The following is a 14,892-nucleotide window of genomic DNA, read 5'->3' on the forward strand; positions in this document are numbered from 1 at the left end:
CCTCTTTGTTGTACTAATTCCTCAAGAATTGCTTTTACCACACCTGTGTATATGTTTTAGTTCTTATTTCTCTAGAAGCGAAAGAGCTTGGTGAGTTAGGAAATGTTGCATAATCTCATTTAAGCCTTTGTTTGAAATCTATTCATCACATCCCTGCATCGCAGAAATTTCCGTGTGAATACAAAAATCTTACTCTGCATTGGATCAAATGCAGTCCGGGCTAATGTACAGATTCTGTAAACAAATGCTCCATGATTAATCACAGGGCAGCTGCATTATGAGATGAGCACAAATATTCATGGGCAAAAGCTTTGATGCCTTTCATATGATAATTGCAGCCAACACATGAGCCGCTTTTTTACCGTGTTACAAGGATCACTTTCTTCTGCCAGGCAATTCTGTAATAGTTGGGAGGCAAACCGGAAAATGATACACCTGTCACATATTCTCTCCGATTTTAAATTATTTGTGCAAACTCGCATTGTGTTTGCTTCTCATTTTCCTGGAATGAATTCAAGTCGTCTTTTTATTCCCAGATGCACAGCTGTCCCATGTTGATTTTGAGGGCATTGTTTACAAAAGTCACGAACTGAAAAGCACACGGGGGGGGGGGGAGTTGGTGCTGGAAAGGATTTTAAGGTGAAGGCTGCACCAAACCCATTTTGTCAAAATCTGCATTGTTTAGCTCTGCACTGCTCCAGTACTAATCTTTACACATTTCCTATGCCTATGTGTTTTGCATCCCCATACCGTGGTACCTCGGGTTAAGAACTTAATTCGTTCCGGAGGTCCGTTCTTAACCTGAAACTGTTCTTAACCTGAGGTACCACTTTAGCTAATGGGGCCTCCCACTGCCACCGCGCGATTTCTGTTCTCATCCTGAGGTAAAGTTCTTAACCCGAGGTACTATTTCTGGGTTAGAGGAGTCTGTAACCTGAAGCGTCTGTAACCTGTAACCCGAGGTACCACTGTAATTGCAAACATGGGTTTCCTCCTTATATATATCAATCACCTCTCGGCCAATTCACTTAAGGCAGTTATTGGTAGAATGGCTTCCAATATAATAGACGTGATAACCGGCTGCCCATATGCTAGGTTCTTATATTCATTTACAAGGCTATTGACAACTTGGGTCCAGGATACCTCAAGCACCACCTGATACCTTATACCCCTGCTAAATCACTAAGGTCTTGGGGGGGGTCACTGTTAGTGGTCCTCCCCTGACTCAGGTGCATAGCTCATTCACCAGAAGCCATGCATTTAGTAATATGGGCCTGATTTAATGGAACTCCCAGGTGAGGTCAAACATTTAAAGAGGAGAAATCGTGGTGGGGAGCCCATGGCACAGGCATTTTGGTTTCATTTCTTTAAAATTGTTTTCTATGGGAACAGAAGCCAGTGTAGAAAAAAGCCAGAGAGAACTTCATTCTTGGTTCATTATAGAGGTTCCGAGAACACTATAAGTGTTAATCTTTATTTTTTTCCCCTTTCTGTGGCTGCTCTGCTTAGGGGGCAAGTCTTTTTAAAAGAAACCCTCTCATTACTGGATCTCCTTTAAAACCTCTGCTTTTTAAACTTGTTATTGACAGTTCTCCAGACTGTATTCCATCTGATACTCTTTTAAATGTGTTGTGGGAGGGGGGATTATTGGTTTGCTTTTGTTCTTATTTGTATTCTGTACTCTGTCTTTTATATATAGAACTTTTTTGTTGTGATCCAGCCTGAGATCTACACATGAAGGATGGTATACAAATGTAATAAATTATTATTATTATTATTCCATAGCCAGAACTAGCTTGTGGGAGAGTAGTATTCACAGCAGAAACCACTCAGAAGTCAGTCTCATGATACTGAACGCCAAGCCATAGCACAGCGAGTCACTACTAATGCTGGCCAGATCAATTTTCAATTTATTGTGTTAGTGCAAGATGCTTTCACTCTGCTTGTACTGGTGAAATAACTTGAGACGCCATTGCACCCAGCAGGTGTTCCTTCACTTGGTGAACAGCTGCTGTAATGGCTCCCGTCACCCCTCATTCCACACACAGATGTGCTGCTTCTATGGGAACAGAAGCCAGTGTAGAAAAAAGCCAGAGAGAACTTCATCCATTCTTGGTTTATTATAGAGGCTCCGAGAACACTATAAGTGAACTGTGAAGTTCCCATTGTTTAGATGGAGAACTGAGGCAGTCAGAAAACGCTTTATGTAAAATCACTGAGTGGTCATTGTTGGCGTGTAGCCATTCCTGGCCCATTTCTGCTTCTCTTTTCTTTCTGAAGCAGGTAAAATGCAACACCCAGGCACAAAAGTAGAGGAGCTGAGGAAAGCTGTGTTCAGTGGGCTTCTGCTTCAACAGTCAGAATTCTTAAAAGATGGAATTGTTCTTTTCCCTCCTCCTAGGTCCTTAATGAAATAGCGCTGCTTGCATTTCCACCACTGAATCTCCCTAAAAATCTCATGTTACCGCCTTTGAACTTCTGCAAACGTTACGAAATTCTTTCTTCGGAAATCCTGAGTGCAAAATAAATACATAATAGACCCAACACAAGTTGAACAAAACAGCCTTTGTTGCTCCATCTGGATACTTTTTCTTGGCTCGAATTGCTACAAACATACGTGCTGAATGGCCTTGATGCATAGGCCCGTGGAGAAGATCAAGCACAAATTATGCTCTTCCTGTTCTACCAATTAAAATCCACAGGTGCAACACAACTTTAATCAGAGCACTGCAGATACACCATGTGCCGTTGAGACCAGGCACACGAATTATTTGCTGTAGGGCTGCTTCTTGTATCATAGTGCTCTTGGACCTTCCAAATGCAGATAATGTACTATTGTCAACATAAGGTCTCATGAAAGAAAAACAGAGTGGGAAACTTGCTCATTAAGGCTACCCGCAAACCACTGGGTTCATTCTCCTAATCCAGTTTCTTCCTTTATTGATACACGTTTGAAATAGTCACGCTGCATTTGTGGGATACTGATGTCTTAAAATGATATCGGTATGATGCACAGAACACCTGCAATAGCAAGAAATGACTCTCAGGGGAACTGGGACACACATTGCAAGGAAAGGAGAAAAAACCTTGTCAGTTCTACTTGGGGAAAGTTCTTTCGTGATGCCAAATATAATGAACGGAGATATCATCTATGAAACAGGGCTGCCAGTTTCCCACTTCCAGCTCACTCTCAATATTAAGTGGTGAGAAAATTGAGTGAGGTCATAATATTGCAGGAGTCTAGTAGAAGACTGCAGTATAATAAGCCTTTACCACAAGTATATGGGGCAGGGGTGACTCATTCATTACTGTCAAGTCCATGGGCAGACTTCTAAGCACCTTCAATAAGGTAGAGCTGGTAACAGGATAGTCCTATGGGGAAAACGTGCACCCACTGTCTTTTTGCTATTGTAGACAGATTCTAACCTGGTATCCATATAAATGGATTTGAAGACACTGCAGGTTTCCATATTGCATTAACCAAGGGATGTCTTGATTCAATATTTGTTACACTTCACACATGCAGGGCAGAGGAAGAAAAGGGCTAAATTCCTTTACAAATTTTGCTATAGCCAAGGAACACCACACAATGCATGAAAACAAATGTGCACCTGGCTGGGAATTTAGCTTTCATGACATGCAGAACTGATTAAGTGGTAAACACTTTTCCTGAACACCATTCATAGGTCTTGTGGGAGACAAGCTGTGCCACAGTAATTTATACAGGTAGTTCCTTTATTAACGAAACGGTGCTAAACGAAACAAAAATGGTTAAGCATTAGTGGACACTAATTGTTTAACTAGCACCACCAGAAGTCAAGCTGAGTTATAGAAAAAGGTTGGCTTACATGAGAAATATTACAGTTTAATGAATGAAATACCTACCAGAGATTTGGAAACTGAAGAGCTAGCAAGCAAACGACTGAAAAACTTGGCAGAATCCTGATCAAATATCACACCAGCGGAATAAAGTTAGGCGTTTTTTTAACCCCAAAAGAACACTAGAAAGATGAATAGGAGTGTCCCTTGGATCCCAGATCATATTTTCCTTCTTCACTTACACTGAGAGAGAAGTTGAGTTGATATATCAGTGTTTCTTAACTGATTTGCCTAAAGAGCATTCCATGTGCAATTCAGGTATGTGCCTACTGTACATCTGTGTACAGGCCATGGGTAGAAACAGGATACAAACTGTTTGCAAGGATTTATATCAAGAGAAATTTCTCCAATTCCAACACGATACTACAGCTGAAAACATCTGAACCTATTTCTACTAATTTTGATGTGGGACTGTGTCAAATTGGTTCACTACTCATGTAGACCAAAGTTAGGTACAACTCAATTCAGAGACTGGCCTCCCATCAGTATTGCAAAGCTAATAATCCAACAGCTTTACTTTCAGGTCTTAAGATCAATTTGCTGGCTCTTATTTTAACTGCAAAGGAACAAAGTCTGATTTGAAAATCAATGGCAGGCCACAAATGTGAAACATCACAATTCACACCTGCATATTCAAAGACAATAAAGTTTCAAAGATGGAGGTTGCCCCATCTACTCTCAGCAGCCAGAAACATCATAGCCAGACACTGGAGGGACCTGTCAGGAATAAACATGGAACACTGGTATCAAGTAGTATGGGAAACAGACTTACAAGAAAAGTTAACCAATACACTGAAACCGACACGGGGACAAATAGAAGAGGTTGCCTTCACTCTGGTATGGCTCCTCTTTATCACATACACAGCCCAACAAGACAACAACACGAACCCACTGACAGCATACGATTCAAAATGGCTAACTTAAGCAAACAACTCCCCCCCCAAACAAATCCCACTGCAGTTAATCAAAGACAATCAACCACACCCTAGGCCACGCCAACCTCTCTCACCACCAAGGAAACATAACAAGAAAATAGAAAAAGAACCTACCCAAGTGATGCTGACACAAAAACCCCACACATACACTAAGTAAATGAACATAAGCTTTACCACCCCACCCCCTCTCCCGTTACCCCCTCTTTTCTTCCCAACCCTAAACTGCATATTACACCTATGTCTCACGACAAATGCAACTGATCTGCAGAAAACGCAACCTGAAGAAAGAGACAGTGCACGTGCTTTTGTAAACGAGGAAAATCTTTAATAAACATTATTTTGAAAAAGAAAAAGGTGGAGGTTGCACTGGGATGGAAAGAACACATAAAATGGTGCACATCATTTTAGGCAGCTCTGGACAGCTGCCACAATATCTTGCAAAATGCTGTCTCTATTCTCCTTTGTAATCTAGAATCAGGAAAAAAAAAGATTAGTTAACGTTGCTGGCCATTTATTGTGACCAGTGTTAGAAACTGAGATATGAAAGCTAGGAGCTAAATGGCACCTTAAACCTAGGTTATGGGCACATCAGGGGAATGTCTAGGTGCACTTTTTTATAGCAAGAATACAAAGCTGAAAATTAATGAACTGCAGCTAAAATATTATGTTCATTTTCCACATTGTCTAGTCCTTTCCCTGCCCACCCCCCTAATATTCTTAAGAGGGTCTCTTCTCCAGTCTTCAGAGAGTAGCTGGAAGTGGAGAGGCAAAAAAAGGTTCTCCTTTACTTCCACTCTGCAGTTTTAATCTGAAATCTTAGGTGCAGCACAGCGCCCAGAGTTCAGAAACTGCTCACGCTAATGAAATTCCCTGTCGCAAAAGGCGCATAGAACAGGCATAGGCAAACTCGGACCTCCAGATATTTTGGGACTACAACTCCCATCATCCCTAGCTAACAGGACCAGTGGTCAGGGATGATGGGAATTGTAGTCCCAAAGCATCTGGAGGGCCGAGTTTTCCTATGCCTGGCATAGAACAATGGGAGTTTCGAACACTGATTGTGACAGTTGTCAATATGGAAGGCTGAGGAAGTGGGTAATTTCTTCACTGTAATTCCACCATGGGAGAAATTTTCTTTCTGGCCCCAAGGTATCCACCTCCAAATTACCCAATTTGTATGTTAACTGCGTCACAGCAATCAGGTTCAATAGACTGCATGTGCTGCTGCAGATGTGAAAATATGCAACCAGGTGCAGTGGGTGCTGATGGCATATTACCAAACTAGCAAAGAGATGCAAGAGGTGTAAATTATGAATGAGTGAACTATATATGCCATGTTTGCAGAGAGAAAAAAGGGCCCTGGAAAGGATAGGAGGCGCAACGATCCTCCTTCCAGAGGGCTGAAAGCTTTTATAGGCAAAACACTACGAGCATCCCAAGCATGCATGACCTAAATTAGCAAGAGCTATATTGGACAATTTAAAGTGGGAGGAAACCAAAGACGTTTGGGCAAAGATCAACTTGCAGAATCAATCTGGGGATGGAGCTGCTGATGAGCTGGGGGGGGGGAGTGGAACTATAAATCCATATTCTTAGAAGATTCTATCAAACTAAATTGACACAAATGAATCAAGAACATCTTGGGCATTTGCCTGCATTGATTTTGTGTCTGGTACTTCTGGTTTCGTGAGGTGCAATCTAAAGAGGCCTTGACATGTTGATACCAGGTGCCAGAAACAAACATGAGGAAGAGCTATTATGCAGGCAGATGAATTAAAAGGTCTTCCGACACAAACAAGCAACAAGAGAGCAATGTGGTGGAAAGCGGTAGGCTTCGCGGACACTTCTCATGCTGTTGTTGGTCCCGAGGAATCTGAAATGTTTTCCTTCCTCTAGTGGCAAGCAAAAAAAAGAAAGAAAGTGTGTTGCACTTGTTTTAAGGTCTTCCCTTAAAATATCTAATGGACTGAGGGGCTTTCAAAAGAACTCAAGTTAATTGACCAGGTTGGGCCCCTTGTGCACCCATGAACAGAGGTCTCTGTAGCCAGCCGCTTTCATTAGCTGAACGCCATAGCTAAGGTTTACATACGACTATAACCGAGTGCATGAGGACACACCATCCTATTGGCAGAGGACATGCTTAGCCCACAGAAGATCCCAAGATCAATCCCCACCATCTCTAGTGACAAAGATGGAACTATGAGCCCCTCACAAGCAGGAAACCTATTCCCCCAAAGGACATGCAATCCTGTCCAGAACACAAACCAAATGGTGGTAAGAGCTGATTGCTAAAACTGGGCCAGACATGGGCAAAAGATGAAAACTTGCTTAGTGGATCTTCAGCCTACTTACATTGAAGACCTTCACCTCCTTTCTACTTCTGATCTCCTCCACAAGCCCCAAGGGCTTTCCTTTAGGCACTGGGATTGTTCCAAGAATCACAGTTCCTGATCCAATCAGAATTTGACGGGCAGCTTGAATAAAGGACTGGCTGAAGAGCTCCATTTTACCGATCTCGTCAATTATGCAGACCTTTTTCACTGTGCTACTGCCAAGATCAGGCTGTAAGGAAAATACAGATATCTGATTGAAGCCACCAGTAAGAAAATTTAGTAGATTAAGTCAATATGTCAATCATTCATTCAATTTATTACTGTCAATAGACCAGTAATAAAATTAAAACATACACAGTAGATCAGAATCTTAGAGCAAAACAGATTCAGAAGTGCGACATAATAACCTCTGCTTGGCCCCTGGAGATAGTCCTTCCAGATTCAGATGGCGAGTTGTTCTCTTGTTTTCACTGCTACTGATAGAAATTTAGTCACTATCAGGGATGTCCTCAGGATTTTATCTTCCATTGAATATTAAACGTTAAACTGATCTGACCTCCCTGGTAATTTGGTCAGTAAAGGGCCAACTGTATGCTTCCAAAGAGAGCCAGTGTGGTGTAGTGGTTAAGAGTGGTAGACTCATAATCTGGGGAACCGGGTTCGATTCCCCGCTCCTCCACATGCAGCTGCTGGGTGACCTTGGGCCAGTCACACTTCTTTGAAGTCTCTCAGCCCCACTCACCTCACAGAGTGTTTGTTGTGGGGGAGGAAGGGAAAGGAGAATGTTAGCTGCTTTGAGACTCCTGAAGGGGAGTGAAAGGCGGGATATCAAGTCCAAACTCTTCTTCTTCAAATTCCAGCATAAAAATTACAGAACAAAAGGATTTGTTCTATAGATTCTACCTCATGTGTGTTACAGGGGCAGACCCTTGGGGCTTTTACTTCTTAGAAAAAAAGTTGTGTATCTGCAATGCATCGTTATAACAGGGCAATTCTATGAGTGCTTCCTTGGAAGTAAGTAATACTGAGTTCAAAGGGCCTTACTCCCAGGTTAAATGTGTACTGGACTGCAGCTTAAGATTCAAGTCATATAACAAAGATCCCAGCAGCTTTGCTCAGATCACCTCTTTCTTTAACAAACTATAGTTTTACATTACTACACCATGCATTTTTGTTCCTGTTTGTCCTTCTTTATCTGCCTGCCCATCTGGTGCTCCTCATCCTCACAAAATCATTTTTAAAATTATTGTTATGTTGGTCTGACTACATATATGGTCCTGCACCTACTGAAATAACAGTTGACAGAAGCTAGCTAAAGTGGTGTTATTTCACCCTCTGGAGTTCATTGTTCTGTCCAAACCACTTATTACCCTGCTGCTAAATACTCTATGATGCTTTTTAAAAGAAAAGGAAAATGACAGGAAATGCCTTTGTACTTTCCTAAAATGAGGCATATCTGTATTAAACGCTTTGTGTTTGGATAAGCTCTGCGGGATAAATGAGTTATGGTAGAGCATATAGTTTGTCAGCATCGTTCCTGGAGAATTTTCAGGACACTAAGTGTTTTCTAATTTGTTTAGTGATCACATCGCTGATTTATCTTGGAATTGCATTTACCAATCCTAAATGGTGCTGAATAAGAGCAGTTATACAGTCACCCACACAGTTGCAAATTTCTCCAGTGGCGTTTTAGCTTCCCAATAGTCCTGTAAGCCATGTGTTGAGAATCATTTGCTCCTTTTTGCAACTGAACAGGAATCTGAACCTGTAAACCAAATATGAGAACTGGGAGGAAGGGGGCTTCAAACGCTGTGTGTCCACTCTTACACTGCACACCAGAACTCTGGGTAACACACCAACTTCCATGCAGTGCAAGAGGATGGGGTGGGGAGAGACAGACAGACATACATGTAGGGAGCTGTGGGTGCAGAGGGACAGGAGGATGGTGGGAGCTGGGAAAACTCATAAATGGAGCTGACAATGGAAGGGGGTGCTCAATCTAAGCTCTACCAAGATAGAAGAGTACAAGACATTTCATTATAAACTCCTCATCATGTATTATCCATTTATTCATATTGATCTCCAGAAATTCCAAAATATTACTCACATTTCTCAACAAAGGAAGAGTCAACTGTTCAAATGATATTAGATCCACTACATACTGGCCAACGCGGTATTCACGCCTTGCTGTGGAAGGACCAGAGCTGAAGAAAGGAAGAAAACACCCAACACAGTGAACAATAAAGCATTCTAGAACCCTGTTCCTTTGCAGATAACCCTCAGACCATGTGAAGCATGTCAACATTTTCACATGCCCTTGCAGTGCCCCTCTTTAATCCCATTAGAATGTCCTCCCACCTTTCTTAGATGCCCCAGGTGGTTGCTAATATTGCAATCCTGGTGGGATATATGCACAATATCACAATGAAACACATCAACTGGAACCAGAAAGTGGCAGCTACTAAGAACAGAATTCTACAAAATCTGGTAACTGCCCCTGGGTGATATAAAGAAGGCGTGGGATTGGCTCAACACCCATATAATTGTTCCAGAAACTTGCTGTAAATTTTAACTGGGAGTACAGTTGCTCGTCATTTGCACTGCACATCATTCTGGTGGACCCTGACTATTCCTGCGCCTGTTGCCTCTCATTTATTGCATGCCCTGATACTTTGCTTGGTTTTTTGCCGTTTGGCAGCAACAAGTCAACACTAAAGATCAGCACAGCGACTTCACGATCTTATTCACCACTTCAACGGTTCATCTGATTCCAGCTACCCTTCAATGAGCAGCACAGGAGCTTCAAAGGGCAGTTGTGCATTCTACAAAGGCGTTCCCAGATTAGGTGTCAGAATGTGAATTTTCAACGTCATACCCAACTCTAGACAAAATTCCTCTTCTTCCACTCAGAGTGACAACATCAAATCCTATTCTCCTGCCACCTTCTCTCACTTCTTCTGTATAAAATCCATCAATAGGGATACCGGATGATTTTAAAACTTCAGTGGCTTTCTGGATCAGTGTTGTTTTTCCAATTCCTATAACAAGAAGAGTGTTTTTAAAGCTTTGTTTTCAGTATCATGGATGTGCAACAAAACAAATACACATATGTATTTCTGGACTCCTTTGGCTCCTTCCTCCTAACTGAAGCACACATTGTCCTTGCAATGGATGCTTCATCCAAATTGGCCTCCAGTTGTGGCAGCCTGCACTGCAAGTTATGCTGAGAAGAATTCACCATGCACACCGGAGTCATCATTATTGTAAGTCTTTGTGCCCCTTATCATGGCAAAAATATGAGATGGAAACATGAAGACATGACACAATGGGTCTGGTTTACCGGGCACATGATCCTACACACTGTGATCAGATTGTTCCCCATTTGTTTCAGGGGGAGAATGGTCAAGGCTGTGCCGTTTGCATTTTGGAGCTCCCAGGCAAGTAACACATTAGGTCATTGCATATATATCCATTGTCTTTTTTTTGGATACATTCCCAAGTGTCAGTTTTTAAGAGAGAGGGACAGTCTAAAAAAATGGAAGAGCATCTGCTTAGGTATTTTGTAGCCCTCTCTATTACAAATATCCCCAGTGACAAATATCCCCAGAAGTGATAAATGAGGGCCATCATCTCAATTTCTGCATCTTCTAGAATGCTACACGATAAAAGAGTTTTGCTTATTAATGTAACATCCACCCACCCCAAGCTCTATTGCCGTCATCTTGTATAATCATATTAACATCCACTGATAAATGACTGTTTCCTTGGCTCATAATTTAAATTTTCAGGAATCCAATTTACTCCAATAAAAGAGGAGGACAGTGATAATTGTATATTATTTAGATCTGATGTACTAAATCATTTTTTAATAATTAAGTCACACAAACTAAATGTTAATGGGAAGAACGGGTGCTTGCACTTTAACTGATGGGCAGATAGGGTTTCAAAAACCTGCAAGGATCAAAAAATGTGGCATGAGGTATAAGAAAAGGAAAAGAAATTAACCTTAATAATGCTAGCAATATGCGAGATCTGTAAAATATTTAAATGTGTTTTGTCAGATAAATCCAATTCCATATTTCTTCCAGAAATTACAAACAACTGTGTGTTTTCATGGTGTAACAGAATAGATATTGCAGCACAATACTATGCATACCTATTCAGAAGTAGACCACACTCTGTGTGCACAGTGCTGCAGTCTTGAGTGGAAAACGTTTAAATGCTAAGGTTTGATATTATCATTATTGTACAGTGGTACCTCAGTTTACAAACTGAATCCATCCTGGAAGTCCATGTTAAACCAAAGCCATTCTTAAACCAAGGCATACTTTCTCTAATGAGGCCTCCCACCGCCAGTGCCCTTCCACCATTCGTAGACCGAGGTAAAGTTCGCTAACCGGAACACTACTTCTGGTTTTGCAGAGTTCGTATACCGAATAGCTCATAAACAGGGCTTGAACCAAGGTACCACTATATTATTTACAGAGAAAAGGACATACCTATTTGCAACCTACAATACAGTGGTACCTCGGGTTACATACGCTTCAGGTTACAGACTCCGCTAACCCAGAAATAGTGCTTCAGGTTAAGAACTTTGCTTCAGGATGAGAACAGAAATCGTGCTCCGGCGGTGCAGCAGCAACAGGAGGCCCCATTAGTTAAAGTGGTGCTTCAGGTTAAGAACAGTTTCAGGTTAAGAACAGACCTCCAGAACGAATTAAATACTTAACCCGAGGTACCACTGTACTAAGACAACAGAAGCCTGGTTTAATTCAAACACTATGCTGTGGGAGGGTGTCTTTCTGGAATAGTTTTCAGTAGACATATTTGGATCTGGAACAAAAGAGATAATGGGGCTCAGAAGCAATGTGGAAAGCGGAGGCGGAATTCCAAATATCTGAAGTAATCAGGCCATTTTCTTAGCCGCAGGTGTCTAGTAAAGATGATAAAATGAGTTATGTGCTGTTATATAGATAAATATTACCAGAGAGAAGCGTCTCTCACAAACAGTGCAAATGACTTCCTTTATTTAGTACTGGCATTTAAAGCAGAACAGGCTTACAACCAAACCTAACCATGCCTTCTATACGGGGGCTAAATTATGTCAGGCTGCAATTCTGCACCTGCTTCCCTGGGAGTAAACTTCGCTGAATGCAGTAGCACTCACTTCTGAATAAGCATGCATAGTATTGCACTACAAGGCTGTAATTCTTTATGTAGTTACAGTGGTACCTCGGGTTAAGTACTTAATTCGTTCGGGAGGTCCATTCTTAACCTGAAACTGTTCTTAACCTGAAGCACCACTTTAGCTAATGGGGCCTCCTGCTGCTGCCACGCCGCCAGAGCACGATTTCTGTTCTCATCCTGAAGCAAAGTTCTTAACTCAAGGTACTATTTCTGGGTTAGCGGAGTCTGTGACCTGAAGCGTATGTAACCCGAGGTACCACTGTACTTCAGAATAACCCCACTGAACTCAACAAGGTTTATTTCAGAGTGTAAATAATTGCAGGTTTATAGTCCAAGCAGGGCAGAGAACCTGAAGCCTGGAGACCAAGCATCTCCTTGAGTGTGCAGCATTGATCTCTCGTAATGCCTCTGGCTTCCAGGACAGAGAGGGATGCACAAGCGCCAGTGCAGACTTTAGCCTGGTGTGCAAAACTGAAATCTGCATTCATTGCTCTGTCCACTTTTGCCCCTGGCATGTACCCCGCCCCCCCCCCCCAAAGAAAGGTCGTCCAGATGGGAGTGAAGCCTTCTGGCTGAAAAGGGTTCCCCGCCCCAGCTACACACTACGTATTACCACTCAGATTTTATTATATTGTAAATTTCACCAGGTTCAATGGGGCTTCTTGTCAAGTTAAGTGGGTGCACCTAGGATTGCAGCCTGCGCGCTTAAACGCAAACCTTTCCAGTTTAAAAAGGTTTCGGGCTAGAAACCACACAGTGCAGGCGACTCAAAACACGCCAGGGAAGTGCGAGGGGGATCGTGGGAATGGGCGGGGGAGCGTGAGGCCCTAAGCACGTTTACTCGGAAGTAAGTTCGCCCCTGGCAGGCAGGAAGGGGCCGAGGCACGGCTCCGCTTTCTGCCCGGGAGGAGGCGGCGGAAGAGGAGGCCTGGTTTCAGCCGAGCTCTGCCTCCGCCTTCCCTTCCTGGAGCCTCGCAGCACCGGGCCGCTGCCTAGGCAGGGCCTCCCGCCCTCCTTCCTTCCTCTCCGCTCCCGCCGGGTTGGGTTACCTGGCGGTCCCGTCAGGAAAACGTGCTTGGCCATGGCGGGGGCCTCCGTCCGGGTAGCGGCGGGGAAGCGGCCTGCCGTAGCGGGAGCCCTCGCCCTCCTTCCCTCCCTCTCTCCAGCCGCGCGCTCTCGGCAGCGGGAAAAAGAGCCCGCGGTGCTTCGGCTGCCAGCCTCTCTCTCGCCTTTCTCCGTCTCTGCTGCTTCCAAGTCCGGCAGCTCCCTTGCCCGCTTTGCGATGGACAGTTGCTCTTTCTTTTTCACAGGCTTGGGCTGCGACGACCCCACGTTCACTTACTCGGGAGTAAGTTCCACCGTACACAGTGGGACCTGCTTCTGAGGAAGCATGCATCGCTTAAAGCGAGTCCCCTCCTGGCCCCTTAAAGTCTATCAACATTATTATGGCTTAATTTTATTCACTTATTTATGGCTCATATCATGAACCCCTCTGTCAAAGTTGTCATGGGCGCTGTAACTCCGCAGCGGTTTGACTTTACACGGAAGGTGCACGCTTCCATTGTCTCCTGAGACAGGCGGATGCCGACCAGTATTATGTTTTTCTCCAAGAAGCTCAAGGCGGCCTACACGGCTCTTCCCCTCCTCCGTTAATCCGCACAACAACCCTGTGAGGTAGGTTAGGCTGAGAGGCAGTGACCCAGTGAGCCTTGTGTCCAGGTTGGGATCTGAGCCCAGGTTTCCTATTCAGACACTAACCACTGGGTCTTTCATGGATTACAATCCACTTCATAAAGTGTTAGCCTGAGAAATGGGCTTGTATGTATATGCATCTGATTAAGCGGACTGTAACCCACCAAAGCTTGTAACATAATAAATTTAAGGGACAACGTGGCTCTGGTGTTTTCTCTGCAAGAGAGATAACATGCATGAGAACAACCTATGGTACACACACATCCCCACCATAGCTGTCAACCTTCCCTTTTTTTGCGGGAAATTCCCTTATTCCAGCACCGTTTCCCGCTGCTTCTCGCTGCTATCCCGGATTGTTAGATATCCCGTAGACAGGTGAGGCTGCTGTTCCCTTATTTTCAAATCTGAAAGTTGACAGCTATGAACCCCACTTTCCTCTCTGGTTTTTGCAGGTTTTTGCATTGTTTCAAAAGCCTGTGTACCCAGGGTTGAGAGATAGACAAACGGAACGGGTGTACATGATGGGAAGCAAAGCCTCATCACGTTCAATTTTGTTTGGAAACTTGCCTGCCTCTCCCACAAGTAAGCAGCTGCTAGGCTGTGGAGAAGTACTAAGCTGTGAGAATTACCATTTTTTAGGTGATCGCTCCTAAATGGCCCCAGTAATCTGTCATGCTCTCTTCAAATTCTATTAACTTATTATTTCCTAATGTTCATATCCTGTCTTTCCTCCATCATGGACCCCATGGTGGGGTACACATTCCCAGGTAGTCACTCATCCACACACTGACCAGTTTAAGACCTGATCAGCTTCAACAAGATGGTAGCCTCGTGCCTTCAGACCATACCCGGAGAGAGTGGTATTA

The 14,892-nt window shown here is 43.4% G+C and overlaps 1 protein-coding gene across 2 annotated transcripts; it reads right to left on the reverse strand.

Annotated features, from left to right (window-relative positions):
- Positions 1-5,117: 5,117 nt before the first annotated feature.
- On the reverse strand, positions 5,118-13,704 carry NTPCR (nucleoside-triphosphatase, cancer-related). Of its 2 annotated transcripts, none has more exons than XM_028724039.2 (5): positions 13,384-13,686; positions 10,023-10,185; positions 9,255-9,351; positions 7,167-7,376; positions 5,118-5,282 (listed from the first exon to the last, which is right to left on the reverse strand). In XM_028724039.2, the coding sequence occupies exons 1-5, from the start codon at positions 13,415-13,417 to the stop codon at positions 5,214-5,216; spliced, it is 573 nt and encodes a 190-aa protein (XP_028579872.1). In that variant the 5' UTR covers positions 13,418-13,686; the 3' UTR covers positions 5,118-5,213. The 2 variants fall into 2 exon arrangements, with proteins under 2 accessions (XP_028579872.1, XP_077781917.1); XM_077925791.1 differs by lacking the exon at positions 5,118-5,282 and adding an exon at positions 5,303-6,706 and having other exon boundaries at positions 13,384-13,704.
- Positions 13,705-14,892: the final 1,188 nt, after the last annotated feature.

Source organism: Podarcis muralis, chromosome 3 (assembly GCF_964188315.1).
Source record: "Podarcis muralis chromosome 3, rPodMur119.hap1.1, whole genome shotgun sequence".
In the NCBI taxonomy this organism is placed as follows: Eukaryota; Metazoa; Chordata; class Lepidosauria; order Squamata; family Lacertidae; genus Podarcis; species Podarcis muralis.